Here is a 27219-nt window from a genome sequence, read left to right as displayed (position 1 = left end):
AGTCTCACTCGCTGCCCAGGCTGATGTGCAGTGGCGTGATCTTGGCTCACTGCAACTTCCGCCACGTGGGTTCAACCAATTCTCCTGCCTCAGCCTCCCAAGTAGCTGGGATTACAGGTGCACAGCACCACGCCTGGCTAATTTTTTGTATTTTTAGTGGAGAAGGGATTTCACGCCAACCTCATTTGGAACTCCTGACTTCAGGAGGTGGTGTGGCCCACCTTGCAGCCTCTTAGAGTTGAAGCAGAGGGTGGGTCTGCTTTGTTTTGGCTGCTTGGGCTGAGTCCTTGCAGCGCCCAGACTCAGCCGGCGCAGCCCCTCTGTCTGGGAGCCGGGTCAGCCGGCGCGGCCCCTCTGTCTCGGAGCTGGGTCAGCTGGCATGGCCCCTCTGTCTCGGAGCCGGGTCAGCCGGCGCGGCCCCTCTGTCTCGGAGTTGGGTCAGCCGGCGCAGGCCCTCTGTCTTGGAGCTGGGGACAGCTCTTTGCCGCTGGACGTTGCTTCCTGGCTGGAGGTTTTCCTTCTGGGCTCTCCTCCTGCTGCGAAAGTTGAGCAGTAGAAGCGGTGAGATCAGATGGGGCATGGGTGAGAGCCCCAAACGGGGTCGGGTAAGCCCCTGTTTCCAGCCTGTCTCTGCAAAGTGCACCTCCATCCCCTTCCAAGGAGCCCCCCACTGGAGACTTCCTGTGCAGGGGGCACATGAGCAGTGAGGCCTGTCAAACGCCCATGCGCTGCAAGGATGGCTGTCATATAAAAGGCGGAGAAATAACTCGCTTTAGTGGGGGTGTGGTGAGACTGGAAGCTCATGCTTTGCTGATGGGAATATAAAGTGGGGAGCACTCTGGCGGCCCCTCACAATGTTAAACATAGAATTACCATGTGACCCAGCAAGTCCACCTCTAGGTGTCGACACTGGAAATTGGAACAGAGGGACTGAGGTACTCAGATGTTCATTGCAGCACTATTCATAATAGCCGGAAGGTGGAAACAGCCCCCGCGTCCATCAGCTCATGATTGACAGGCAAAATGTGGCCCATCCATACAATGAAATACTCATCAGCCATAAAAAGTGGAATGCTGACCCACGCCACAACGTAGGTGGGCCTCAAAAACGTGATGCTAAATGAAAGGAGACAATCATAAAGGGCCACATATCATATAATTCCATTTATTATTTTTTTAGAGACGGGGTCTTGCCCTTTTACCCAGGCTGGAGTGCAGTGGCACGATCATAGCTCACTACAACCTTGACCTCCTGTGCTCACGCGATCCTCCCACCTCAGCCTTTAGAGCAGCTGGGACTGTAAGCACATGCCACTGTGCCTGGCTAATTTTTACATTTTTAGTAGAGGTGAGGTCTTGCTATGTTGCTCATGCTGGTCTTAAACTCCTGGGCTCGAGTGATTCTCTTGCCTTGGCCTCCCAAAGTGCTGGGATTACAGGTGTGAGCCACCGCGCCCAGCCATATAATTTCATTTATATGAAACACCCAGAATACAGAAATGCACTGGGACAGGAAGTAGACGGGTGATGACCAGGGCATGTGGGAGGGAGGAATGAGAGGGAATTGCTCATGCACAGGGTTTCCTCTGAGGGTGATGGAAATGTTTTTGAACTGTGAGGGTTGCACCATATTGTGAATGTGCTAAATACCACTGTACACTTTAAAACAGTTAATTTTATGTTATGTGAATGTCATATCAATGAAAAGAAAAGAAAGATCTTGACTGTACCCTGTTATCCCTTGAGGGTTTGAATTTCAGGTGTTGGTGCGGACCATGACTCATGCCCCACCCTAGTAGCATGGCCTTTCCCCCTTTGGCTAAATACCTTGGGGGATAATTTACTGTTGCAGTGACTTTGTTTATCAAGGTGCCTGTGCGGGAGAAGGTGGTTGTCTCTCCAGCAGTCTCATTGACACTGGGTTTCCGGGAAAAGTCCAGGGCCAGGAATTAAGTCACAGCACCTTTTACCTCTTGAGAGATTTTGTTGTCATTTCTAACCATGCTTTTTTGTTTGAATCCCCCGATGTACTGGTGCTTGACTTACTCCTTTAATGAGGTTTGTGACAGTGAACAAGGCCCCAGGTCACCTGATGTCGGTGCCAGTCTCTGTTAATGCTCCTCCAGCGCCTCAGACGCATGAGGCTCGTGGGTTAGGATCATACAGGCACGCTCAGTGCCGGGGAGGTCTCGGCCCTTTGCTTTGGTTGACTTGGTTGATAATCATGGCAATCTTCTGAGGCTGGGCTGTGACTTCTCCTGCTTACAACTGGGGAAACTGAAGCAGAGAGCGTTTTAGTAACTTGCCCAAGACTACACAGCTAAGAGGAGGCAGAGCCAGGATCACAAAGGAAAAACTTCCCAACTAGTGTGTAGCAGTATTCTCAAGGTGAGTTAATCAAATACGTGTGATTGTTCAGCCTTTGATATATCTTTTCCAACTCTGGTTTTAAAGAATGAATATTTAGATTGATTAAAATACAGATTTTTTGTTCTGCCTCTGATTATATTAGCTTGGGCAGTATGTTCTCAAACCCAGACTTTTTGACAATTACGGATGTGTTTCAGTAGGTCATGGGCATCAGGATGGGTTTTTCCAGCTTTATTTGTATCAGCTATTAATTTCTGCCACCTTGAAACAATATTAGCCAGGCATGGTGGTTCATGTCTCTAATCCCAACACTGGGAGGCTGAGGCAGGAGAATCACTTAAGGCCAGAAGCTAGAGACCACCCTGGGCAACGTAACAAGACCCCATCTCTACAGAAGACAAAAAAAAATTAGCCAGGCGTCATGGTGTGGTCCTGTAGTCCTAGCTATTCAGGAGGCTGAGTGGGGAGGACTGCCTGAGCCCAGGCGGTTGAGGCTGCAGGGAGCTGTAATGGCGCCACTACACTCCAGCTTGGTCAGCAGAGTGAGATCCCACCTCAGCAACACAAAACAAAAACAGAACCCAAAACCCAATATTATGTAGCTCTGATGTGTTTTGGCTACATTTCATGGCTAAATCAATATATATTAACTTGACCATGTCATTATCAACATTTGTTTTCTGTGATTATTAAAGTTTGATTTTTCTAACGTTGTGTCTTTTCCTTCTGCAGAGAATTCTGCCAGATATCAGAACAGATGGGGAACAGCGGAAGCCGTGTGGGGCAGAGCTTTTGTTCACGGTTTCTTCCTGAGGAACAGGCAGAGATTGATCGATTGTTTGATGCTCTGTCATCGGATAAAAACAGTCCGAATGTCTCCTCCAAATCCTTTTCTCTGAAGGCACTACAGGCAAGAGTAACAACCAGTGGTTGGTGTTTAGTTGGGAGCAGGGGTCTGCAGACTGGCCCTCAGGCCAGAATCTGCTTTCTTGTTTTTGTAATGCAACGGATGGCAACACTAAAAAGTTCCTTTTCTGTAAAGGGCCAGTAAGTTTTGGCTTTGTGAGCTATGTGGTCTCTGTTGCAGCTCCTCTGCTCTGCTGTTACTGTGTGAAAATAGCCATAGGCAGTGTCTAAATGCATCCCTTCCGCTTTTTGAAATCAATAGTCTCTTATCGGTGCTAAAGAAAAGAACCTGGAGTAGATGATGAATGATTGACACGATGTTTTGGGGACATTTCTAACTTGAGATGAACATCAGGGAAATAGCCTGCCTCCTGTGTCTCTTGAGCCATGTGCCTCCTAACTGCCCTCCCAGAGACGGGGAGACAGACTGGGTGACGGGTCTGCCCTCGTGGACTCGTTGGTCCGGGAACCATGACGTGTCAGGTGCACCTGTGCCTCTAGAATGTGTGTGTGTTCGATGGCTAGGAATTTTATGATATTCCTAATGAAATCATGACATTTTAGATTCAAGGCTCATCTTGCGGGGAGTTAAAACTGCCCATTTGCCCATGTTTTTGCCCGTTCCACGGGGCTCTCAGCTGCAGGTTTGAGTGCTCAGACTGAGGCAGGACGCTGACAAGGAGATACCGTCAACTCATCTTCCTGGGAGTCCAGGCAGCCATCCTAGCAGCCTCCTTCCTCTTCTAGAATGTGCAGCGTGGGAGCAGATGAGGAAACTGGCCAGGGAGGTTATCTAGGTCACAGCCGTGTGGTTGTGTGTGCATGTGTTGTGCATGTGTGTGCATGCGTGTGTGCAGCGTCACTAGATGAGAAGTGCCCCGGGAGGCCTGTGGGAACAAGCAGAATCAGCCAGGCCCATTTCAGACTTCACTGTAGAGTGGGTGTTAATGTTCAGATACATACAGTTAAGAGTTGATCAGAAGACCTTGGTGATGGAATGAAGTTTCCTTGAGGAAAGGATGAGAGGTAGCTTTTCCAGTAGAACTTTGCAGACACTGACAGAAATAGGAGTGCTCGTTTTGAGTGGCGAGGGCAGAGGCCTGCCTTCGAAGAGCTGCAGAATATTGATCCTGGAATAAGCAGTGTCCACCCAGCTGGTTGTTACAGGAGGGTCCAACTCGCAGACCCTGCTGTGCAGGATGTGATTGGCTTGTGATTTGCTCGCTCTCTCCATTTAGTTGTAAATCCAGGACCAAAGCAGATTTGATGCAGGAGCCAAAAAGGAAAACAATATTTCGTTAGAACGTTATCGTCCAGGCATTAAGAATTAAATTTGCTGGGTACGGTGGCTCACGCCTGAAATCCCAGCACTCTTTTTTTTTTTTTTTTTTTTTTTTTTTTTTTTTGAGACGGAGTCTCGCTGTGTCTCCCAGGCTGGAGTGCAGTGGCGCGATCTCGGCTCACTGCAAGCTCCGCCCCCTGGGTTCACGCCATTCTCTCGACTCAGCCTCCCAAGTAGCTGGGACTACAGGCGCCCGCTACCACGCCCGGCTAATTTTTTTGTATTTTTAGTAGAGACGGGGTTTCACCGTGTTAGCCAGGATAGTCTCGATCTCCTGACCTCGTGATCCACCCGCCTCGGCCTCCCAAAGTGCTGGGATTACAGGCTTGAGCCACCGCGCCCGGCAATCCCAGCACTTTGGGAGGCCAACGCAGGAGTATCACTTGAGCCCAGGAGTTTGGGACCAGCCTGGGCAATACAGCAAGACCCCATCTCTACAAAAAATACAAAAATTAGTGAGCGTGGTGGCATGTGCCTGTAGTCTCAGTCATTCAGGAGGCTGAGGTAGGTAGATCAATTGAGCCTTGGAGGTAGAGGCTCCAGTGAGCTGTGATTGAGCCACCACACTCCATCCTGGGTGACAGAGGGAGACCTTGTCTCAAAAAAAAAACCAAACCAAAACCCTAAATTTAAAATTGAAATAAAAATGAATGAAAAATGCATATTGAGCCCAAGGAACATGGACAGGAAGTAAAAGCTGGTATATTTGGAAACCCCTAATACAGAGACCAAATTAGCTGTATACAGACATATGTTAGACGCGTTAATAAATTCTGACATGCAAATAGCAGCTGCTGGAATCTAGAATGAAGATGATTTTCAAAGCAGAGTTAAGCTCAGATGGTGGCCAGAGGCAGGAATGACGAGATAGGAGGGTTTGGAGGCAGGATGGGAGCAGATTGTGGGAGGGTCTGATGGCCAAGGTGAGCCACACCCAGGACGCTTAGGTGGTGTGAGGCCCTTAGGTGAGAGAACATCCTGCATCCTGGTGATGCAGGAGTATTTGGTAGCTGACAGCAGCATTGTGAAGTGGCCAAGGCTGGTCTTGGCCCACTACCTATTTTCCTGTGATACTACTGATACGGCTCCCAGTGAGTGGAAGAACACCAAGGTTCTTGGTCCTCATGCCAGTTTAGATAAAATGACATGGACACACGTGGAGTGGCTTTAAGGAGCAGAGAGTTTAATAGGCAAGAAGGAAGGAGAAGGCAGAAGGGAGAGGCTCCCCCGTACAGAGACAGAGGGAGGGGCGGCTCCAGAGCCAAAAGAAGAGGTCCTCAAGTGCGATGGACACCAGCCAGGTATATATGCAGAGGCTGGAGGAGGTGATGTCTGATTTGCATAGGTCTGGGGATTGGTTTGACCAGGTATGTCATTCACGTAGCCCATGAAAAAGCTGGCCCTTCCACCCTAGCCTTTTAATGTGTAAATGCAGGACGCCCTGGATGTTCTACACACATGGGGATATGTGGAGGTGGCCATGTTGCCAGGAACATGTGGGGAAAGGGCAGGAAGGCCGTGGGAATTACCATGTTGGGTGGACCCAGTTTCTAATGGCTGCATTTGCATATCAAAGGTTGCCGGCCTGGCTCTAAGAGCTGGGGCTTTACAAGAAACTTTTTCAGAGATGCTTTAAAAAATGAAAACTTCCCAAGCATCCCTTTTCCTCTCTATCTGCCTAAAATAATTTAATAACTCCTAGTTACCAAGTTCAACTCGTGCACTGTCTAACCATTTTCTCTGCTTGTCCCCGGCAGAACCATGTCGGGGAAGCTGTTCCCCTGGAGATGGTCACCAGGCTGTACGATGGCATGCGGAGGGTCGACCTGACAGGGAAGGCGAAGGGACCCAGTGAGAATGTGTCCCAGGAGCAGTTCACAGCATCCATGTCCCACCTGTTGAAAGGAAACTCCGAAGAGAAGAGTCTCATGATTATGAAAATGATTTCTGCCACAGAAGGTCCCGTGAAGGCCAGAGAAGTCCAAAAGGTAGTGAGGCCGCGAGGCCCTTTGCAGCCTCCTCAGCAGTCTTGGTGACCATCGGTGGGAGATGGAGGCCAGTGACATGGCAGACAGAGGAGTAAACTAAAAAGTATCTGAGATGGGTCTCAATTAATTGAAGTGTATTTTGCCAAGGTTAAGGGCATATCTGGGAGAGAGACCTGTGCCTTTCTCCAAAGATGATTTTGAGGGTTTCAGGACTTAAAGAGGAAAAGCAGGCTGTAGGGGAAAGAGGGAGGGTCTGGTCCCATTACTGAATCCACATTTTGTAAGAGGAAGGGAGCAGTGAGGGGAATAGTCAATGTGTGTTTGTCTTGCATTCAGTAAATCAGCACTTTACATACGATCAGGCGAGCATAGTCACTACCTGTGGAGATTTGATTTTATTTATTTTTTGAAATGGAGTCTTGATCTGTCACCCAGGCCGGAGTTGAGTGGTGTGATCTCAGCTCACTGCAACTTCCGCCTCTCGGGTTCAAGTGATTCTCTTGACTCAGCCTCCTTAGTAGCTGGGACTACAGGCGCACACCACCATGCCTGGCTGATTTTTGCATTTTTAGTAGAGACGAGGTTTCACCATGTTGGCCAGGTTGGTCTCAAACTCCTGAGCTTAGGTGGTCTGCCGGCCTCGGCCTCCCAAAGTGGTGGAATTACAGGTGTGCGCCACCATGCTGGCCACCTGTGGAGACTTTAAACCTTTTATCTGTAGCTCTCTGCTTAGGAACAAAAGGAAAGAGAGTTTCTTGCATGACTCAGCTTTTAGCTTAATTTTTCCCTTTGGCAGAGTGAATTTTCAAAAATCTTTCAAATCAGAAAAATGGGGGAAAAAGGGAAAAGAAAGAAGGAAAAAGGTTGAAACATTATTTTAAAGACTTGTAGCCAGGAAAAAATTTTAGGATTCGTTCCAAATTGTAGAAAATAATAAAAATTGAAAAACACTGGACAAGGCTAGAATCTAATAACAGGTGTACTATGGTTTATTTTGAAACATTTTTCTCCAGTTCCCCACGTATATTAAAGACAAAATCATAGTAGGACCAACTTGTTTATAAAACAAGTTTTAGTCTTATACTTAGCTTGATTATTTGCATAACGTACAGCAAGAGTAATGATTTGCCATATAGGCACTTACTGTCTCTGTTTAAATTATCTTTGCTAGAACTTTTCCTTAAGGAATCTGAGATTAGACATTTTTATTTTTTTATTTCTTTTTTTTTAGATTAGACCTTTCTAAAAGCCCCAAGCCTAGCCAATAATGCATCTGTACCTATAGATACCCATGTGACTTGGGTGAATTCCTCTCTCTTTGAGGTTCCAAGAAAACTTGGAGTATTTGGGTCTGTCAGAAAGTGACATCCTTTACTTACCACAGGTCAGGACCCTGTAAAGGACAAAGTGTGAGGCCAGTTTGTCCAGTGGCTTTTATCAGCTCTATAGGTCAGCTTTATTTTCTCAAGGTAATCTGAAAATGCTGTTCCAGTCAAAGCCTTCGTGAAATAACCAGTGTCTCCAATTATGTCCTGTTGTAAAAGAAAATAGATTCTTATTGAATGTATGCAAATAATTACATTGCCATACATTAAGAATACTCACAAATAGTTTCCAAATTTTGGAGAAATTAGGTAGAAAGGGATTATGTTTTAAATTTTGTTCACTAGAGTATACTTTGATTGTTAAAAACTGTAAATAGCTTAAAAGAGAAAGTTTTCTTGACTGAAAAAAACACCTAATATTGTAAACAAAATGTCATAAAAGATTATTTCAGTCTTCTGTTAGTTCAGCCCATGCAATTAACTTCTTGCTTGCTTGATATTGGATCAGCAATCCTCAGGAATACATCAGCCTCCTATGAGTCCTAGAAGTTTTCCTTTCTATTCCAACAGCACAATTTCTAAAGTTATTAGAACTGATATTTAAGAGTACTCTTCAGAGTTCTATAGCTGATTATAAACTTCCCTATAAAAGGATCAAAGTAAAACAACAATTGTGGATGTCAAAAGTCTTAGGACAGCCATGGTTAAAGACACAATTGACAAGGAAATTTGGGTACTTCTGTGGCACACAACAACTTTACATAATAGCAATTACTATTGATAACATATACTAAGACACATCAGAATCACAGGAATCTCATACAATTTTGGAACATATACTAATAACACACTTACATAAATATGGTCTAAAGATGATTAAACACTGTTTCATATTTGACAGTGCTTCCTGTAAGATTGTATTATACCAAGTAAGCCCAATATGTCTCCCTTGGAGCTCAAGGGATCTAACATCAAAACAATAATCGAGGTCAAAAGGACTGAATTTTGAATTTGATTCTGGAAAGTTTGTCAAATATCAGAAGTTTAAAACACTTGATATAGGCTGGGCGCAGTGACTCATGCCTGTAATCCCAGCACTTTTGGAGGCCGAGGCAGGTGGATTATCTGAGGTCAAGAGTTCAAGACCAGCCTGGCTAACATGGTGAAACCCTGTCTCTACTAAAAATACAAAAATTAGCTGGGCATGGTGGCACGCATCTGTAGTCCCAGCTACTCAGGAGGCTGAGGCAGGAGAATTGCTTGAACTCAAGAGGTGGAGGTTGCAATGAGCCAAGATTGTGCCACTGTACTCCAGCCTGGGTGACAGAGTGAGACTCTGTCTCCAAAAAATAAATAAAATAAAACACTTGATATCACAAAATAAGATCACAGGTCATTGTAAAATAAGTCATTTAGTCAAAGTGCTAACTCAAAGGTTTTGAAAAAAAGGCTAAAAACCTTTTTTTTTTTTTTTGAGAGAGGAGATTTAATTTCCCAAACAATAAGCCCTAATAAAGACAGTACGAGGCCACTTAAATCTCTGTCAAGTCTTATAAACAAATCTATTAAATTTTAATCATTTTGACCATAAGATACAATTTGTATAAACCCTTTTATAACCTTTTATAATTCTTTAAATTAAAAAGTGGATTATGCTCCAAGTAAACCTTGTTAATCTGACACAAGGACCCAGATGCTGGTGTCGGATCAGTGTCTGTTTGATATTAATGTTTAATTTACAGAGAACCTCTGAACTAATTTTCTCTCTCAAAATCAGCCCTTACAATCTCACACATCCACCTCTTCCACAATAGTCCCTGGGCGTACAGAGGTTAAATATTTTTAATTTCTGGCTCTGTGTCTCGTGAACACAGTTTGATTGTCATCTTTTCCTGGATGTGAAGATGAGGCTTTAATTGTTTTCGCTGTTGAAGATTTAGCAGGATTCAAGTTTCTTTTAGCCCTAGGAATCACAGCCCTGTGACTTAACAGCAGAAGGACTTTAAAAGCAATACAAAATGTTACATGGATATGCTAACCTTAATTTAAAAAATTTAAATCAATTTTCTTTTCTTTTTTTTCTGAGACAGAGTCTCGCTCCGTAGCCCAGGCTGGAGTGCGGTGGTGCGATCTTGGCTCTCTGCAAGCTCCGCCTCCCCGGTTCACGCCATTCTCCTGCCTCATTCTCCCGAGTGACTGGGACTACAGGTGCCCGCCACCACACCCGGCTAATTTTTTGTACTTTTATTAGAGATGAGGTTTCACCATGTTAGCCAGGATGGTCTCGATCTCCTGACCTCGTGAACCCCCCTGCCTCGGCCTCCCAAAGTGCTGGGATTACAGGTATGAGCCACTGTGCCCAGCCATTTAAATCTGTTTTCTAAGCAAATAACTTAATAATGGGATGGGAAATATTTCAATAAAACGTAAAATCTGGGCCGGGCGCAGTGGCTCACGCCTGTAATCCCAGCACTTTGGGAGGCCGAGGCGGGCAGATCACAAGGTCAGGAAATCAAGACCAGCCTGGCTAACACGGTGAAACCCCGTCTCTACTAAAAATACAAAAAAAAAAAAAAAAACTAGCCGGGCGTGGTGGCGGGCGCCTGTAGTCCCAGCTACTCGGGAGACTGAGGCAGGAGAATGGCGGGAACCCGGAGGCGGAGCTTGCAGTGGGCGGAGATCGCACCACCGCACTCCAACCCCGGGCGACAGAGCGAGACTCCGTCTCAAAAACACACATACACACACACACACAGAGACACACACACACACTCATAAAATCTGGCCAGGGGTGGTGGCTCGTGCCTGTAATCCCAGCACTTTGGGAGGCCAAGGTGGGTGGATCACAAGGTCAGGAATTTGAGACCAGCCTGGCCAATATGGTGAAACTCCGTCTCTACTAAAAATTATAAGAATTAGCTGGGTGTGGTGGCACATGCCTGTAGTCCCAGCTACTCAGGAGGCTGAGGCAGGAGAATCGTTTGAACCTGGGAGGCGGAGGTTGCAGTGAGCTGAGGTAGCACCACTGTACTCCAGCCTGGGCGACAGAGTGAGACTCCATCTCAAAAACAAACAAACAAAAAATGTTTGTTAGACCAGTTACCTAAAGGCGCAAAACAAAAACAAAAACCTGCCGTGGTGTGATTGCTTTGCCCTATAGGGAGGGAGTCTAGGTAACCTGCAAAACTAATGAAAATGGTACTTGAATTAATCAGACATAGGAAGAGTGTGTCCTGGGTCATAAAGGTTTTCAGTTTCATAGAACAATTTAGACATATTTTAAACAGTCAAGAGCACAAAATGTTACATTAGAAGAAAACATTTCTTTTGGATTTTTAAGAGGAAAACATTTTTGGCATCAGGCCACAACAGCAGTTAGAACTTGAGGGGAAAAAAGTTCAGGAGCTGACGAAAAAGTTGAAGGAGGGAGTTATTATCTTAGGTCTTCTCAAAGAGAAAACGGCAAGATGCAGTAAAAGTTCAACTTTTGGGTTAAAAAAAATTAAAACGTCTTGTGATTTTATTAATCAGTATCTTAAAAGAATCTTGTTTTAACAAATTCTTTAGTGTGATAGTGTATTTTTAATATCTAAGCCTAATTTCTAGAAACCCTTATAAATAATTTCCTTTTAATTACAGCCAATTTGATCACAAAAAGTTTTTTTCCAGAAATCATCTTTTTTTGTTGTTGTCTGGGTGACGGGGTCTTGCTCTGTTGCCCAGGCTGGAGTGTAGTGGTGTGATTTGAACTCACTGTAATTGTCGCCTCCCAGGTTCAAGAGATTCTCCTTCCTCAGCCTCCCACGTAGCTGCGACCACAGGCGTGTGCCACCACGCACAGCTAATTTTTGTGTTTTTAGTAGAGATGGGGTTTCAACATGTTGGCCAGGCTGGTTTCAAACTCCTGAGCTCAGGCAGTTCGCCTGCCTTGGCCTCCCGAAGTGCTAGGATTACTGGCGTGAGCCACTGTGCCCGGCCCCCACTTTTATTTCTTTTCTTTTTCTTTCTGTGTGTTTGTGTGTGTTTTGAGACACAGTCTTGCTCTGTCACCCAGACTGGAGTGCAGTGGCACAATCTTGGCTCACTGCAACTTCTGCCTTCTAGGTTCAAGTGATTCCTCCTGCCTTAGTCTCCTGAGCAGCTAGGATTATAGGCTCCCACCACCACACCTGGCTAATTTTTGTATATATTTTATTTAATTACTTATTTTTATTTTATTTTATTTATTTTGAGATGGAGTTTCACTCTTGTTGCCCAGGCTGGAGTGCAGTGGTGTGATCTTGGCTCACGGCAACCTCTGCCTTCTGGGTTCAAGTGATTCTCCTGCCTCAGCCTCCCAAGTAGCTGGGATCACAGGCATGTGCCACCACATCCAGCTAATTTTGTGTTTTTAGTAGAAATGGGGTTTCTGCATGTTGGTCAGGCTGGTCTTGAACTCCCAACCTCAGGCGATCCACCTGCCTCGGCCTCCCAAAGTGCTGGGATACCAGGTGTGAGCCACCGTGCCCGGACCTATTTTATTTTTTTTAAGACAGGGTCTCGCTCTGTTGCCCAGGCTGGAATGTAGTGGCACGATCTCGGCTCAGTGCAACCTCCACCTCCCAGGCTCAAGTGATTCTCCTGCCTCAGCATCCCACGTAGGTGGCATTACAGGTGTGTGCCACCATGCCTGGCTACTTTTTGCATTTTTAGTAGATATGGGGTCTCATTATGTTGGCCAGGCTGGTCACGACCTCCTGACCTGAAGTGATCCACCCTCCTTGGCCACCCCAAGTTAATTTTTATATTTTTAGTAGAGACAGGGTTTCACCACGTTGGGCAGGCTGGTCTCGAACTCCTGACCTCAAGTGATCTGCTCGCCTTGGCCTCCCAAAATGGAGGGATGACAGGCGTGCGCCACCGCGCCCGGCCCCCACTTCCATTTCGATTTGAGTAATTTGAGCTGTTTCCCTTTTTTCTGTTAGTCTAGCTAAAGGTTCTTCAGATTTTTGTTGATCTTTTCAATGAACCAACTTTTGGTTTCATTAAAGAGTAGCTGTGTAGTAATAACTTTTTTAGACAAAAGAAAATCAGGTAACACAGTAGAAAAGCAAGGAGCTTAAGAGCTGAGAGGAACTGGTCTGTTTATACCTTTGGGGTTCAATAAAGAAACTCACATTTCTCTCAGAAACGAGTGTGGCACCTTCTCTGTTTTCTTCAAGGAATCCCAGACTGTTAGATGTTAATTTAGGTCCTTCATACAGCAAGGGGTGGCAAGAGGAAGCAGACATGTGCGGAAGCAAATGGAGAAGACAATTCAGTCGACTGAGGGAAAGAAATCTTTTTTTCCTCAAAAAACAAGACCCTAGGAGAGACAAAAAAGCATTTTGTCCCTTTAAATATAAACACACACACACACAAACACACACACACACATATATCTTGGATATTAGCTTTTAATTAAGCTGACTTTAACCATTGAGCTCTTTTTAAAAATCATTTTAAATCTCTTACTACCATGTTTTACCTGGGACAAAAATGACTGCTATTTCAAAAGTAACACAAATATCAAACCAGAAAGGATTTGATGTAGGAACTAAAGTCAGGCTGTTGAGGTTAAAAAAAAAAAAAAAAAAAAAAAAAAAAAAAGACAGAAACTTAGCTACTGAGTGAGAGTGCGGGGCGGCTGCCCTGGGTCTTTCAGTTTGGGCCTGGCTGGCAAAGGTTATGGAAATAAAGCCCCTCAGGCAGTCAAAATCTTTTTTTCCTTTTGGTGGCCTTGTTCTTTTCTTCTTTTTTTCCCCAGCTGTGGGAATTTAGCCAGTTCAGAGACCTTGTTTCCCCATAATTTGGATTTGACCAAGTCAGGTAGAGTTGATCAAACCAAATGGGAAACAGACTGAAACAACAAAACAGAAACCATAAATAAAAACAATTCAGCAAAACAAACACGCGCTCACACGCTTTCTACAATTACTGAGTGCGCTCATGGTAAGGAGAAATGAAGACCAGTTGGTTGTTAATCTTAAGTTTTAGTCGTCAGGAGAATGTTTGAGACAAAACCCCAATTCAGCTACTTTCCTAGGGATGGGGCCCAGGCTGCAGACTGCCCTCTGCCATCTTAGAAGCAGGAAAACCTCAAACTCGCCTTCTCTGTTGGAAGCGAGCAGCAACTCCAGAAGGTAGTTGCCTGCCCTCTGTCGTTGCGGAAACAGGAAGACTTGCCTTCCTTTTTGGAAGCAAGTAAAACTCAGCACAATAAACCTTAGATCTCAACCAAATTTGGGGAGATCAGGGATTTTCTGGAGCGGGGAGCTCCTGGGCCTCAGCAAATCATCCTGTTGGTTTGAGCAATGAAGACAGTCGGCATTGTGGAGCTGTCCATCCTCGGGGAGCCCTAAACCCCAATACTGTTGGGCTGAGGTCAGAAGTCCTGGACGAAGGCTTTGGGAAAACTTCTAGGCCAGCCAAGTGTATCATTAGAAAAATGAGTAACTACATACATTGCACGACCTTTCCACACATTATGGCCCATCATAGTTGGCATTAAAGAAAATTGCCATTCTCCATGTGGACATGACGGAGGTCTCAGGTTACGGTGGAACTGTTTTTAATGGTAAAATTGTGATCTTAAAGTTTACAGAGGATCTGGTTGGTTCTGTGGTGCACGTGCTAAGCCACCGACAGGAGCTGAGAGGCTGGACTGGGAAGGAAGCCCCAGGGCGCGCCCCCCGGGTGCAGGTGCTGGCTGCTCAGCTGCTCTCTGAGATGAAGCTGCAAGGCAAGTGTGCGTGGACTCGGTGATTTAGGTCTTTTGCTGTAGAGCGGTACCCGCTGTCTCCATGACTGTAGCTGTGTAGTAAAGCTTTGAAACCAGAAAGCGTGAGCCCTCGAACCTTCCCCTAGGTTTCTAGTTTGTTGGCATATTTTTAAATAATCCTCCTTATTTTCCCAAAAGCAACAGTGATGTCCCCACTTCCATTACTGATATGAAGCATTTGTGTCTTGTCCGTTTGTCCTTAGTCAGTCTAGCTAAAGGTTTTTCACATTTTTGTTGGTTCTTTTTGAAGAACCAGCTTTTAGTGTCATTAATTTTCTGTTGTCTTTCTAGTTTCTGCTTTATTTTCCCCAAGCTTTTATTTTCTTCCTTTTGTTTGCTTTAAATTTGTTTGGTCTTCTCTTTCTAGTTTCTTAAGGTAGAATATTAGGTTATTGATTTGAGATCTTCTTTTTCATATCAGCATTTACAGTTGCAAATTTCCCTTTCAGCAGCGCCTTAGCTGCATGCCATCAGTTTTGATAGGTTATGTTTTTATTTTCGTTGATCTCAATATTTTCTAATGTCCCTTAGGATTTTTTCCTTTGGCCTATTGACTATGTAAAAGTATGTTATTTAATTTCTGCATGCCTATGAATGCCTCAAATTGCCCTCTAGTATTGAGTTTTAATTTCATTTCATTATGTTTAGAGAACATACTTTGTATGATTTCAATCCTTTAAAATTTGTTGATACATCATTTATGGCCTATTATATGATCACTTCAGGGTAGTGGTTAAAGCACATGTGAGAAGAATGTGTATTCTGCTGTTGGGTGAGAAGGAGTATATATTTATATTTACTTGGGATTAAAAAAAACCTTGTGGCAAATCACATTGCAAAGCAGACTTGCTTTATAAATATGTTGCTGTTTTGTTTTAAAGCGAGATTTTAAAGTACAGCTTGAAAATAGGTTATATTTCAGAAATTAATTCAGAAGAGGTATGTGGAACTTGGAAAGAATTTTAAAAGTATCAGTAATTTGTCTTATGGATAAACTGTTCATCTGTCTACAATTAGTAGTTTTTCTTTTTTTTTTTTGAGACGGAGTCTCACTCTTGTTGCCCAGGTTGGAGTCCAGTGGAGCGATCTTGGCTCACTGCAACCTCTGCTTCCTAGTTTCAAGCGATTCTCCTGCCTCAGCCTCTCAAGCAGCTGAGATTACAGGCGCCCGCCACTACGCCCGACTAAGTTTTTTTTTTTTTTTGTATTTTAGTAGAGACGGGGGTTTCACCATGTTGGTCAGGCTGGTCTTGAACTCCTGACCTCAGGTGATCCACCTGCCTCAGCCTCCCAAAGTGCTGGAATTACAGGCATGAACCACTGCACCCCTCTAGAATTAGTATATTTTAAAAGAATCATGAAAATAAAAATTAGCATTTGTCATTGAAGTAGAGAAAGTTAATTCAGACGATTAAAATTATCCTTAAGGTTTCAAGTAATATATAGGTAATGAGAAATGAAACTGTTTGAAAAATAAATGGAAACGATAGGAATTTCGAAATATCAGAAGTTGGGAAGTAGTTTTACATTTTCTGCTTAATAAAATGGGCCTGAGACAAAATGTTATTTCAGCTTAGATTCAAATTTTCACTAGGCTGGAAATTATAATCGCTGTAAATGGAGCCTTTGTGTCAGCAAGAGCTTAAAATGTAAAAGCTCCTCTGGTCCTTGTAATAACCAAGCAGGGCAGGTTCTGGCCTTACCTCCATTTTCCACCTGAGGAAACTGAGGCACAGAGGTGCAGATCTTGGCATGGTCATGCTGTTCCTCAGCTTGAGTTTGAAACCAGCTTTGGAGTCCCAGGTGTGTGCTCCCACGCTCTTACCCTGTCACCTCCACTCTTAGTGGGTGAGGGATGGAAAATAGGACTCCAGGTGCTGTATGATTAAGCCTGATTAGTGGTGAATGAAACCCGCTCTTCCCAGATAAACTACAGGAGTCCCAGGAAGTGCCCTACCAGCCCCTTGACTGGCTGGCAACAATGCCCTTCCAGTGACCTTGGCAGGACAGACGCCCTCTGATGAGCGGCTCCAGGTGTAGCTCAGGCATCTATTCCAGCCCCATTGCCAGGGCACCACCATCTCGACGGGCTCTGAAATGCTGCTTGGAGAGGAGAGAAAAATGTTGAAGTCGGATTGTTGAGATCAGTGTTGGCCAACAGACAAAGCAAGCCCCATGTGAAATTTTCACTTTTCTAGGGACCATGTTAAAAGGGTAAAGAGAAACAGGGGAAACTGATTCTAATAATTATGTCCAAAATACAATTTTGAAATGTAATGAATATTTAAAAATTGAGATAATTTACATTTTTTTCATACCAAGTATTTGAAATCAGGTGTGCCTTTTACACTTCCGGCACCTCTCAGTTCACATGAGCCCTGTTTTGTGTGCTCAGTAATTGCTACGTGGCTCATGGCTCCCGTACTCAGTGTGGGTTTAGATAGTAGCTATACGGTGACATAACAGCCCCGCTAATGCTCACTGTCCCCTTCCCCTAGATGGCAAGAGGTTTCTGGGGCCCCAGTGGCTGGACTGTGACTGTGACCGAGCCATGATCGAGGACTGGGTGTTCAGGGTCCCCCACGTGGCCATATTCCTGAGTGTGGTCATTCACAAGGGCTTTCTCGTCCTGTGCTCATCCCTGGATCTGACTACCCTGGTCCCCGAGCATCAAGTGGACCAGGGCAGGGGTTTTGAGAGCATCCTGGACATTCTCTCTGTCATGTACATCAACGCCCACCTGCCTCGGGAGCAGAGGCACTGCTGGCGCCTGCTTTTTTCATCTGAGCTCCACGGACACAGCTTCTCCCAGCTCTGCGGCCACATCACTCACCGGGGGCCCTGTGTAGCTGTCCTTGAGGACCGTGACAAGCATGTGTTTGGTGGGTTTGCCTCTTGCTCCTGGGAGGTGAAGCCTCAGTTTCAAGGTAAGACTTGGTAACCTGAACCTCGAGGAGTGGCACAGCCCAGGCAAAGAACTCTGGAGAAAGGGAGAGGGCGGGAGTGCTAAATTCGGCTCTCCCATCTTCTCCAAGTGTTTCTCTAGACGCAGTTGGGGCGATAGGAAAATGTGATGCTACTCAGTGGTGTTTATCACATCATAGTTCTTCAGGACAGACTGTGTGACCCCCAGTTTTCAGGTGAGGACACAGGCCCGGTTATTATACGGTGCTGGCTCTACAGGGCATGGGAGAAGTCAAGCCACAGATCCCTCGGAGGGGACCAGGAGATGCTGATTGGTTCAGATCGGATGTTTTCCTTCCCTGGGCCTTCCTGCCCCTGCCCCCCCCACCATGTGTGTTTGCTTGTTGGAATTTGGAAGCTTTCTGCATGACCTTGAATGTACTGGATGAAAGGCTCTAAGTAAATTCTCCTCTTTCCCTTAAGGAAGAATATTCTGATGAAAATGGTCCTTTAAAATTATTTAAAACACAGGCCAGGCGCAGTGGCTCACACCTGGAATCCCAGCATTTTGGGAGGCTGAGGTGGGAGGATCACTTGAGCCCAGGAGTTTGAGACCAGCATGGGCAACATAGTGAGACCTCGTCTCTCTCTTTAAAAAAATAAAATAATAAGGCCAGGCGCAGTGGCTCAAGCCTGTAATCATAGCACTTTGGGAGTCTGAGGCAGGTGGGCCACTTGAGGTTAGGCATTCGAGACCAGCCCGGCCAACGTGGTGAAACCACGTCTCTACTAAAAGTACAAAAATTGGCATGGTGGTGCACGCCTGTAATCCCAGCTACATGGGAGGCTGAGGCTTGAGAATCACTTGAACTTGGGAGGCAGAGTTGCAGTGAGCCGAGATCACACCACTGCTCTCCAGCCCGGGCGACAGGGTGAGACTCCATCTCTAAATAAATAAATAAATAAATAAATAAATAAATAAATAGGTTTTTGAAACGTTGACAGACGCATCGCCCATCAGTGGGCTGTCCTCTGTACTCGAGAGTGGGCCACCATCCCCAGGGTTTGCCTTCGTCACTCCCCCGTATGTCCTGTATCTCACCCCGCACCTCTGGAATGGTCACCTCTCCACCACGCAGAGGGTCTGGAGGCCGGGAACTGTGTCTGGGTGGAGTTGCCCCTGCAGGAGAACTTTCAGCAGAGGCTAGGTGGCATCTGGCTGGGACACGTAGCAGGGGTCCCAGGTTGAGGGTTGGACACCTCTATCTCCTAGATCGCATTGTTTCTAGGGTTTGATTTATATCTAGGTTTCAGGATGTTCTAGATCTTTATCTTAGTTCTGGGAATGGTAGGAATTCTCCCCAAATCAAAGTTTCCAGGTGCCAGCCCTGCTGGTGGGCCTTTCTAGAGACAGCAGCCTCAGCCTTGCCATGGCCACTGTCTTCTGCACCACCTGCCTTTCCCTGCCTCCGTGTCACAGGCATGGGGCACCAGCCCAGCCTCAGGCTCTGGGGAAGTTACACATTGCTCTGCCTCTCACTACACAGCTGAAGGCTCGGCTTGAGGATGTGAAAAGACCCTGAGCATCATGATCAGGTTAAAGCTGCTGCTACCTCCAGAGCCCTTAATGTTAATTTCAGATGGACTCTGCCGGCTCTTCATGTTTTATTAACAAGCAGACTTAATCTTCCTGAAGCATGCGTGAAAAATGCAGTGGCCAAGTTTTCAAACCCGAGTTCATTCTGTTGCAGTACGTGTCCGTACTCAGGAAATAACAGCAGAGGGCAGCCTCGCACCATGTATGGTACAAATCCATGGACTTTGGGTCAAGTTCAGAGAGCGTGCTGTCCGCTTGTCCTGGAGATAATGACCTCTAATATCTGAGACTGATAGCTGTGGGGCAAACAATGAAGGCAAATGCTGAGGAAGGTGGCCCCCTCCTTGAGTATGGAGGATCTTTCACTGTGGGGCGATGTGGCTTGGTCAACCTTTTTTTTTTTTGAGATGGAGTCTCGCTCTGTCACCCAGGCTGGAGTGCAGTGGCCGGATCTCAGCTCACTGCAAGCTCCTCCTCTCGGGTTCACGCCATTCTCCTGCCTCAGCCTCCCGAGTAGCTGGGACTACAGGCACCCGCCACTTCGCCTGGCTAGTTTTTTGTATTTTTTAGTAGAGACGGGGTTTCACCGTATTAGCCAGGATGGTCTCGATCTCCTGACCTCGTGATCCGCCCGTCTCGGCCTCCCAAAGTGCTGGGATTACAGGCTTGAGCCACCGCGCCCGGCCTGGTCAACCTTTTTAAAGGACTGTTTTCTTAGTTTTATTTGAGGAAAGAAGAATTGATTATACTTAGAGCCTCTTTTGCTTGTGTTTTCTGTGCAGTAGTTGAAAAGGCCCAAGGCTTTGGATTGAACACAGGATTTTGAGTCCCAGCTCTGTCCCTGGGCAAGGTGACTGATTAATTTTCTGGGCCCTCAGTTCCTCAGAAGTACATGAAACCATGCTGCGTGGGCAGGCAGCTCCTCAGCGGTCGGGCGCCAGGTGGTGGCGGCATGCTTGAGTATTGTTTTATGAGAATGAGATAAGGAGCCCTTGCTGTTGGCATGACTTTTTTTTTCAGGTAATCATAACTCCTCAGGTCCTTGCCCTGTATCCTGGGAAGTGATACTTCCCTCACCTGGCCTTCCCCATGGAGAACGGCCCTTGGGGGTGGACTGGCATCTGGGCCCACGCAGCCAAAGCCTGAGCTCCGTGGCCCCGCCACCTTGCTCCGCAGTACGACAGGCTCAGGATTGCAAAGCAAACGGCTGCGTACCTGAAGTCCAGCGCGGGAGGGTCGGGTGGGGCCAATACAGTCGGGTGTGACTGAGCTGTTCATGGTGGCGTCTAAACCTGCCCTCAAGCCTCTGAGGCTGCTGAAACCCCAGTGAAGCAAGCCTCAGTCTGTAGCCCAGAGTAAAGTCCTTCTCTTAGCTGGTTCCGGTGGAACTTTCTAGCCTAGCTACCTTCCTTCCTCCGCCCGACGCTCTCAAGCCCCACTGTTGCCTACCTGTCCCACACCTTGTCCTCATGGGAGCCCTTCTCCATGGGGGGCTCTGTTTCAGGGCCTCCCTCTTGACCTTGGAAGCTGCCTCCCAGAAGCCTCCAGGATGACAGAGGCCCCCCGGGGATCTTTCTAGATTGGAGGCCTGGGGTGGTGTCAGCCCACACTACAGACTGGGCCCTGTTTGCTTGCTCAGGGCCATCATCCTCTTCCAGCCTCCTGGTCTTGGTGCCTCCTTCTTATCTACATTCTACCATGGTGCCCCCAATTTTCTTCCTGTGACTTCTTTCCCCCCGATGACTAGCCCAACCCCAAATTCCTATGAGCAGCCTTCCGGCTTGTTGTGACACTTGTGTATGCTGGTGTCCAGGCGGGCAGCCCTTTCGGCCAAGTCCTCAGAACATGGTGGGAAGCGCCCCTCGCTGGGAGCTCTGAGGATGAGGCCTGGCCTACGGCCCTCTCCCCAGTGCTGAGGTGCTTATGGAGGGAAGGAGTCTCTGAGACTGGGGACCCGTAGTTTCCAGAGTTTTGACTGGTACCTTTCTTCTAATGGCCTGTGTGCCCACCCCATGCCTGTGGGCGAGGGTGGATGACCACCTTTCCCAGGCTGTGCCCCTGGGGGCAGCTCTGCACCCGCAGGTTTTGTCTCTCTGCATGGTATGTTCTTTCAGGCCAGGCTCAGCACCATGCAGCGTCACTTGCCTGCTCAGGTAGGCTGTGCTGGAGGCCTTGGTCTCTGCGGACTGACCGCCTGCTCCTTGCTCATAAGCTAAAGGAAGCCTGTTGTTTCTGGCTTGCATGTGCTTGGCCAGCCTGGACCGACTCCAGACAGTGGGCAGAGTTGTGATCTCTGCTCCCCCGGCCAGAGCTAAAGGATGTCCCATTCCTTATTAGGTGTCCCTCTAATCCCTGCATCCCCAGCTCATCCACCTGGGTCCCCAGCAGCTTGTCCCAACCCCCGGTCTGCCGACACCTGGTTATGGGTGAGGGGTCTTGGCCGTGCTGCTTCCTGAGCCACAGCTTACTGGCATTTCTGGTCCTCTGGGACCGGCTCAGACACTGACCCTGTTTGTTTTGTTCTCTGGCCACTTTCAGGGGATGACAGATGCTTCCTGTTCTCCATCTGTCCCAGCATGGCCGTATACACACACACAGGCTACAATGACCACTACATGTACCTGAACCACGGACAGCAGACGATCCCGAATGGACTGGTGAGCCTGGGCGGAGCGTGAGGGTCTCGCCTTGGTGATGTCCCCCCGTGAAGGCATCAACCCCGAGGCTCAGCTCCACAGATCAGGGCAGGGCGCGTGGCATTCATCTCCTCACACACGCCATGTCCAGTTCCTTCTGCCTCCAGGGCCGGTGCTGGGGGTAGTGACAGCTGGGCCAGGATTTCCCTTAGAGAAGGATGTGGCCTCTGCTGGGGCTTCTCTGTGGTTTGTGTGCAGATGGCACACTTGGCCCCTTTTTCTGGCCCTCAGATGATTGGTTTTTGTGGCCTTTGAGGCTAGGGGTAGTGTTAGCGCCAGACCCGTCCCTGCACGTCACTGGCCTGCCTCATACCTGGCAGTGCTGGACTGAGGGGAATGGACGGCCAGCAGCTCATGAGACAGCATGTGGGGCCCCAGTTGGGGTGACCATGGCTCCTGTCCAGCCCTCGCTTCAGCTTGGTGACGTGGCACAGGAAGCACAGGGAAGTAGGGGAGGCCTAGGCCAGGTACAGGGAGCAGGTGGGCATGGGTCCCGAGGGCAGGAGCTGGGGCAGCATCTACGCCAAAGCCCAGCTTACTCCTGCCAGCTCCCCTGCCGATTTCTTTCCTCTGCTACTTGGCAGAAAGCTCTTACTGGGACAACCCAGTCCTGTGTCTGCAGAGCTGAGGGCAGAGAAGGCTGGTCCGCTAGAGGGGCCAGTGTCCTTCCCAGGCTTACCACACTGATGCCCTAGAGAGAGGGAGGGGCGTGGCTGGGCCACCTAGAACACCTGGCATCTTCTGGAAAGGGCGATCTGGTGGCGGCAGGAGAGAGGGTGCCAGCCTCACAGGGAGCACCTGGCAGGCCCCGGTCATCGCTCGTCATTGGCCCTGAGGGACAGAGCGGCTCCGAGTGTCAACTCTGGACAGTGTGATCGGGTCTCTTGTTGCCCAAGGTCAGAACTAGGGCGTGCCAGGTGTTCCAGGCCTACCAGGGACCAGAGGAGGTTCTCGGCAGGGCGAGGTTGAACAGCTCAGAGCCTAGCCATGTGACTAGGGGTGGAAGGCACAGGGGTTCGCGTCCGCCTCTGCCTCTGGGTCTGCCTCTGCATCGTGTTAGCCACACACTCGGAGCTGAGTTTCCCAGTCTGTCTTAGGGTGAGGATCGCTGCCCGGAAGCGGGGGCACTGGTGCCCCAACATGGGGGGTTTGCAGTATCAGCTTCTGTGTTCCCTTCTCCCCTTATCTTAACTGGGTGGGACCCTGGGCCCTGGAGGTCTCTTTCTATATATATATTTAACATTTTTAATTCTCTGACGTCACTTGTGCTTTCAGCAAGCAAATCCTCCTGAGAAAGAGCCGTGGGTGGGTGTCTGGAGACATAGATGACTGTTCTAGTCACTTGGCATGGGATGCTTAAATGGCAGCAATTGATATATTTCGCAGTTAAGGAAAACATAGATGATGGCATTCACACTCACCCGCCCTGTCTCAGGCTGGTACTTAAGGTGAGAGGCTGGCTCGTGGTATTTGATGTCCGCAGGTCCTGAGGAGTTGCTGATGCTGTGCTCTGTCCTGGCTTCCTTTGCAGGGGATGGGAGGGCAGCACAATTACTTTGGGCTTTGGGTGGATGTTGATTTTGGGAAAGGACACAGCAGAGCTAAGCCCACGTGCACCACGTACAACAGCCCGCAGCTGTCAGCCCAGGAGAACTTCCAGTTTGATAAGATGGAGGTGTGGGCGGTTGGAGACCCTTCAGAGGAGCAGTTGGTGAGTGGAGCCATCCTCTGCCTCCCAGGATGGCCTCTTGAGCCTTGGGGGCCTTTCTCCATTTTCTTACCATTACCCCCTTTACTCTTCTGTCTGCAGATAGTTTATCGCAAATTTGATCCTGGCAGCTGATGCTGGCTTGGATGCCAGGAGATGCATGGCTGGAAGTCTTGTCTGGGATTTGTGGGCGGTTTAGTAGAGCAGCCCTGGGAAGCGGGCGGGGTGGGGGGGGGGGGTCGTGGCCCCTCATTCTCTCTGCCCACCTGCGAGAGGAAGGTCTGGGGTTCCTTCTCCTTCCCTGGTTCTGCACCTGATTTGCTATTGGCCCCTGAACCTCCTGTAATACCTCCTACCCACCCAGCCATTGAATCCCAGAGTGGGAGGGGCCTTAGGGGGAACCAGAGCCGATTCCACCCGAGAAGGCTGGAAAACTAGCAGGAAGCCGCTGCCTGTTGTTGGGCCATCATGGAACACACCCACCCTTTCTTCTCTTCTCTTCTCAAGGCCAAGAGCAACAAGAGCATCCTGGACGCGGACCCTGAAGCCCAGGCCCTGCTGGAGATCAGTGGGCGGTCGCGCCACAGCGAAGGGCTCCGGGAAATCCCAGACGATGAATGAGGAGCCGCCTGAGCCTTCCTGGATTCCTCTGGGTAGAGAGGGCACCGCCTGCAGCCCCTCTTCCCTCCCCCATGGTTTAACTGTAATAGAGTGCCACACGGGTCACAGCCAGGTAGTCCCAGATGTGCCAACAAGACGCCCTCTGAAGCCATGTCCTGACTGATGGGTGGATCTCCCAGAAATAGATGTTTTTTTAAATTTTATTTTTTGCCCTACAGGGTCACTCTCAGGATCTCTCCGAGAAATCTTAAGTGTCAAATTAGTAACTCAATCTTATACTTTGTTTTTTTTACCAATGAAATCCTAAGCAGCTGAGACTTTTCAGACCCCGTCTGGCATTAGGGAATTCCGCTGGCATTAGTGTTTGTTGGGGGTGCAACTTCTCTATTGAGGAGGGGCTTCCTCCCGCTGAGGTTCACATGGCCTCACTCAGGCCATCCTGTTAGAAGGTGGGACCTGATGGTCTGTTCTGATGGGTAAGGGACAGAGGCATCTGGATGAAAATCTCAACGCTTTCTGGGAACAGCCTTGGTGCTGGCCTGGGTTCTAGCTCTCCGGGGACCGGCGCCTGAGTCCCAGCTGTCTAGGCCTCGGTGCTGGCCTGGGTTCTAGACCTCTGGGGACCGGTGCCTGAGTCCCAGCTGTCTAGGCCTTGGTGCTGGCCTGGGTTCTAGACCTCCGGGGACCGGCGCCTGAGTCCCAGCTGTCTAGGCCTCGGTGCTGGCCTGGGTTCTAGACCTCCGGGGACTGGCGCCTGAGTCACAGTTGTTGGTACAGCCATTTGCCCAGGGCTGCTCGTGAGGGGGATGATGGAAAATTCAGCAGTGTAAACTCGCTTTAAACAAGGTCCGTGGATCCCGAAATGCTGAATATCATGTAGCTGGGTTGTTGGGTCAGCAGAGCTGCCATCTGCCCACGTCTGGATAACAACACACGGTGAGTCACCAGTTGGCTACGAGAATTCTCCACTTTAAAGGCACTGTGAGCTTGTCTCTAAGATACATACCTCTGCCTTTTGTCTTTTGCTGTAAGCTTTGACCTGTTGCAGATCTGATGAAAATACAACCTCTTATTATACAGTTTGCCTTGATTATAAGCCATAGTAAATCGAGCTGTTTGCATTTTGCAGGCCCTGCATTTTCTACTAGGAGGTTCATCGAACCTTCCACTTAGCAATACCCCGCCTCAGGCAGAATGCCTTGTAAATTAGCCTTCAAAAGAAAAGTGCACGCTCAGACAGTGTGTCGAGGAGCAGGAGCGTGATGCAGACAAGGACTTAGTCATGACTGATTTTCTTTGGCCACTTTTTAATGGCTTGTGGGGAACATTGTAATCTTCCGAACTGACATGTTGGCAGATATAGAATATTAGGATGCTCAAACATCTCTACCATGAGTCCAAGGAATTTAGCTCCCTGTTATCACTTTGTTTTGGAATGTTTTTTATAAAAATGCAACTAAATACCTCACTATTAAACTGCCATGATGCCTCAGTTAAAAAAAAATTAAAATAAAGGTCCGTCAGTGTCTGTGCCTTGATGATCCTTCATTGCTGCTTCTGCCTAGGCTGCCGCAAAGGTTAGGACTTAGTCCACTCACATGCGCTCTACCCTGAGCTTGTTCTAAGGAGAGTGCAGATCATAAGTGGACCTGCCTCTAGGTGGTGCACTTAGAGAAAGGGCACTGGCCCGGGCTTGGGAGCCGGGGGATGCAGCTCTCTCCATGGGCTTCTCTTGGTGCATGGTTCTGCCTCTGGGCACTCAACCTTTTTAGGGTATGTGCAGGGCTGGGGCCAGTGGACCTGACAATGCCTTACCTGGCTCTGAGAAACTTTTAATCCTAGTTTGTACAAATGAATAGTTTGTTCTTTTGTGAAACCAGAATGAGAATTCAGGTTCTAAGGACTAGAAGTCTCCCTACAAATGACTTATCAGGGCCCTAGAAAGTGCTAGAAGGAAGAGGTTAAAAAAAAAAAATGTCCACATTGCAAACTACTATAAATGATTGCCACATTTGTAAGCTATTATTTTTTCCCCACCATATTTTTTAATTAAAAAGGCTGGGGCTGGTCATGGTGGCTCACGCCTGTAATCCCAGCACTTTGGGAGGCTGAGGCAGGTGGATCACCTGAGGTCAGAAGTTCGACACCAGCCTGACCAACATGGAGAAACCCCATCTCTACTAAAAATACAAAATTAACTGGGCATGGTGGTGCATGCCTGTAATCTCAGCTACTCAGGAGGCTGAGGCAGTAGAATTGTTTGAACCAGGGAGGCGGAGGCTGCGGTGAGTTGAGATCGTGCCATTGCACTCTAGCCTGGGCAACAAGAGTGAAACTCCGTTTAAAAAAAAAAAAAAAAAAAAAAAAAAGCTGGGTATGGTGGCTCACGCCTGTAATCCCAGCACTTTGGGAGGCTGAAGCAGGCAGATAACGAGCCCAGGAGTTCAAGACCAGCCTGGGCAACATGGCAAAAACCTGTCTCTACAAAAAAATACAAAAATTAAGTAGGCGTGGTGACACATGCCTGTGATCCCAGCTACTTGGGAGGCTGAGGTGTGAGGATCATTTAAGCCTGGGAGGTTGAGGCTGCTATGAGCTGTGATTGTGCCACTGTACTCCAGCCTGGGCAACACAGCAAGACCCTATCTTAAAAAAAATTGTGTACCTGGTTTAGAAAAAAAAGGATACAACTTAAAGTCAGTCATCTTCCTGCCTCTTGTCCAGCTATTTTCCCTCCTGACAGGCAAAGGCGCTGATGCAAAAATCACTCAGGTCTCCTCCCTGTGACATGGTGCACACCTGAGCGTCACCATGTTTTACACGCTGATGCATCCTTTGCTTTTTTAAAGGGAGGTCCGTATCCACCCACCTGCCTCCCTCTTGTCTTTATGCACAGCATGATGTCCCACCGTATGGATGCTCTTGGGCCTAGCATTCCACCGTCCCCAGCTGGGGAACGTTTT

General features: G+C 47.8%; 1 protein-coding gene across 1 annotated transcript in view; it reads left to right on the top strand.

Moving 5' to 3' along the window:
- Window positions 1–24522, top strand: part of MEAK7 (MTOR associated protein, eak-7 homolog) — a 672801-nt gene extending 648279 nt beyond the window's left edge. Inside the window, exons 3-9 of the mRNA XM_050773720.1 lie at window positions 3103–3280; window positions 6376–6606; window positions 14547–14691; window positions 17229–17657; window positions 21770–21888; window positions 23459–23638; window positions 24143–24522. Coding sequence (XP_050629677.1) covers window positions 3128–3280; window positions 6376–6606; window positions 14547–14691; window positions 17229–17657; window positions 21770–21888; window positions 23459–23638; window positions 24143–24256 — 1371 coding nt within the window. The 5' untranslated portion in view covers window positions 3103–3127 and the 3' untranslated portion in view covers window positions 24257–24522. The remainder of the gene's footprint in view (window positions 1–3102; window positions 3281–6375; window positions 6607–14546; window positions 14692–17228; window positions 17658–21769; window positions 21889–23458; window positions 23639–24142) is intronic.
- The last annotated feature ends 2697 nt before the right edge of the window (window positions 24523–27219 follow it).

This window comes from Macaca thibetana, chromosome 20, assembly GCF_024542745.1.
Source record: "Macaca thibetana thibetana isolate TM-01 chromosome 20, ASM2454274v1, whole genome shotgun sequence".
Classification (NCBI taxonomy): Eukaryota; Metazoa; Chordata; class Mammalia; order Primates; family Cercopithecidae; genus Macaca; species Macaca thibetana.
Note: the sequence above shows the minus strand (reverse complement) of the source record. Positions and strands in the feature narration are given on the sequence as shown.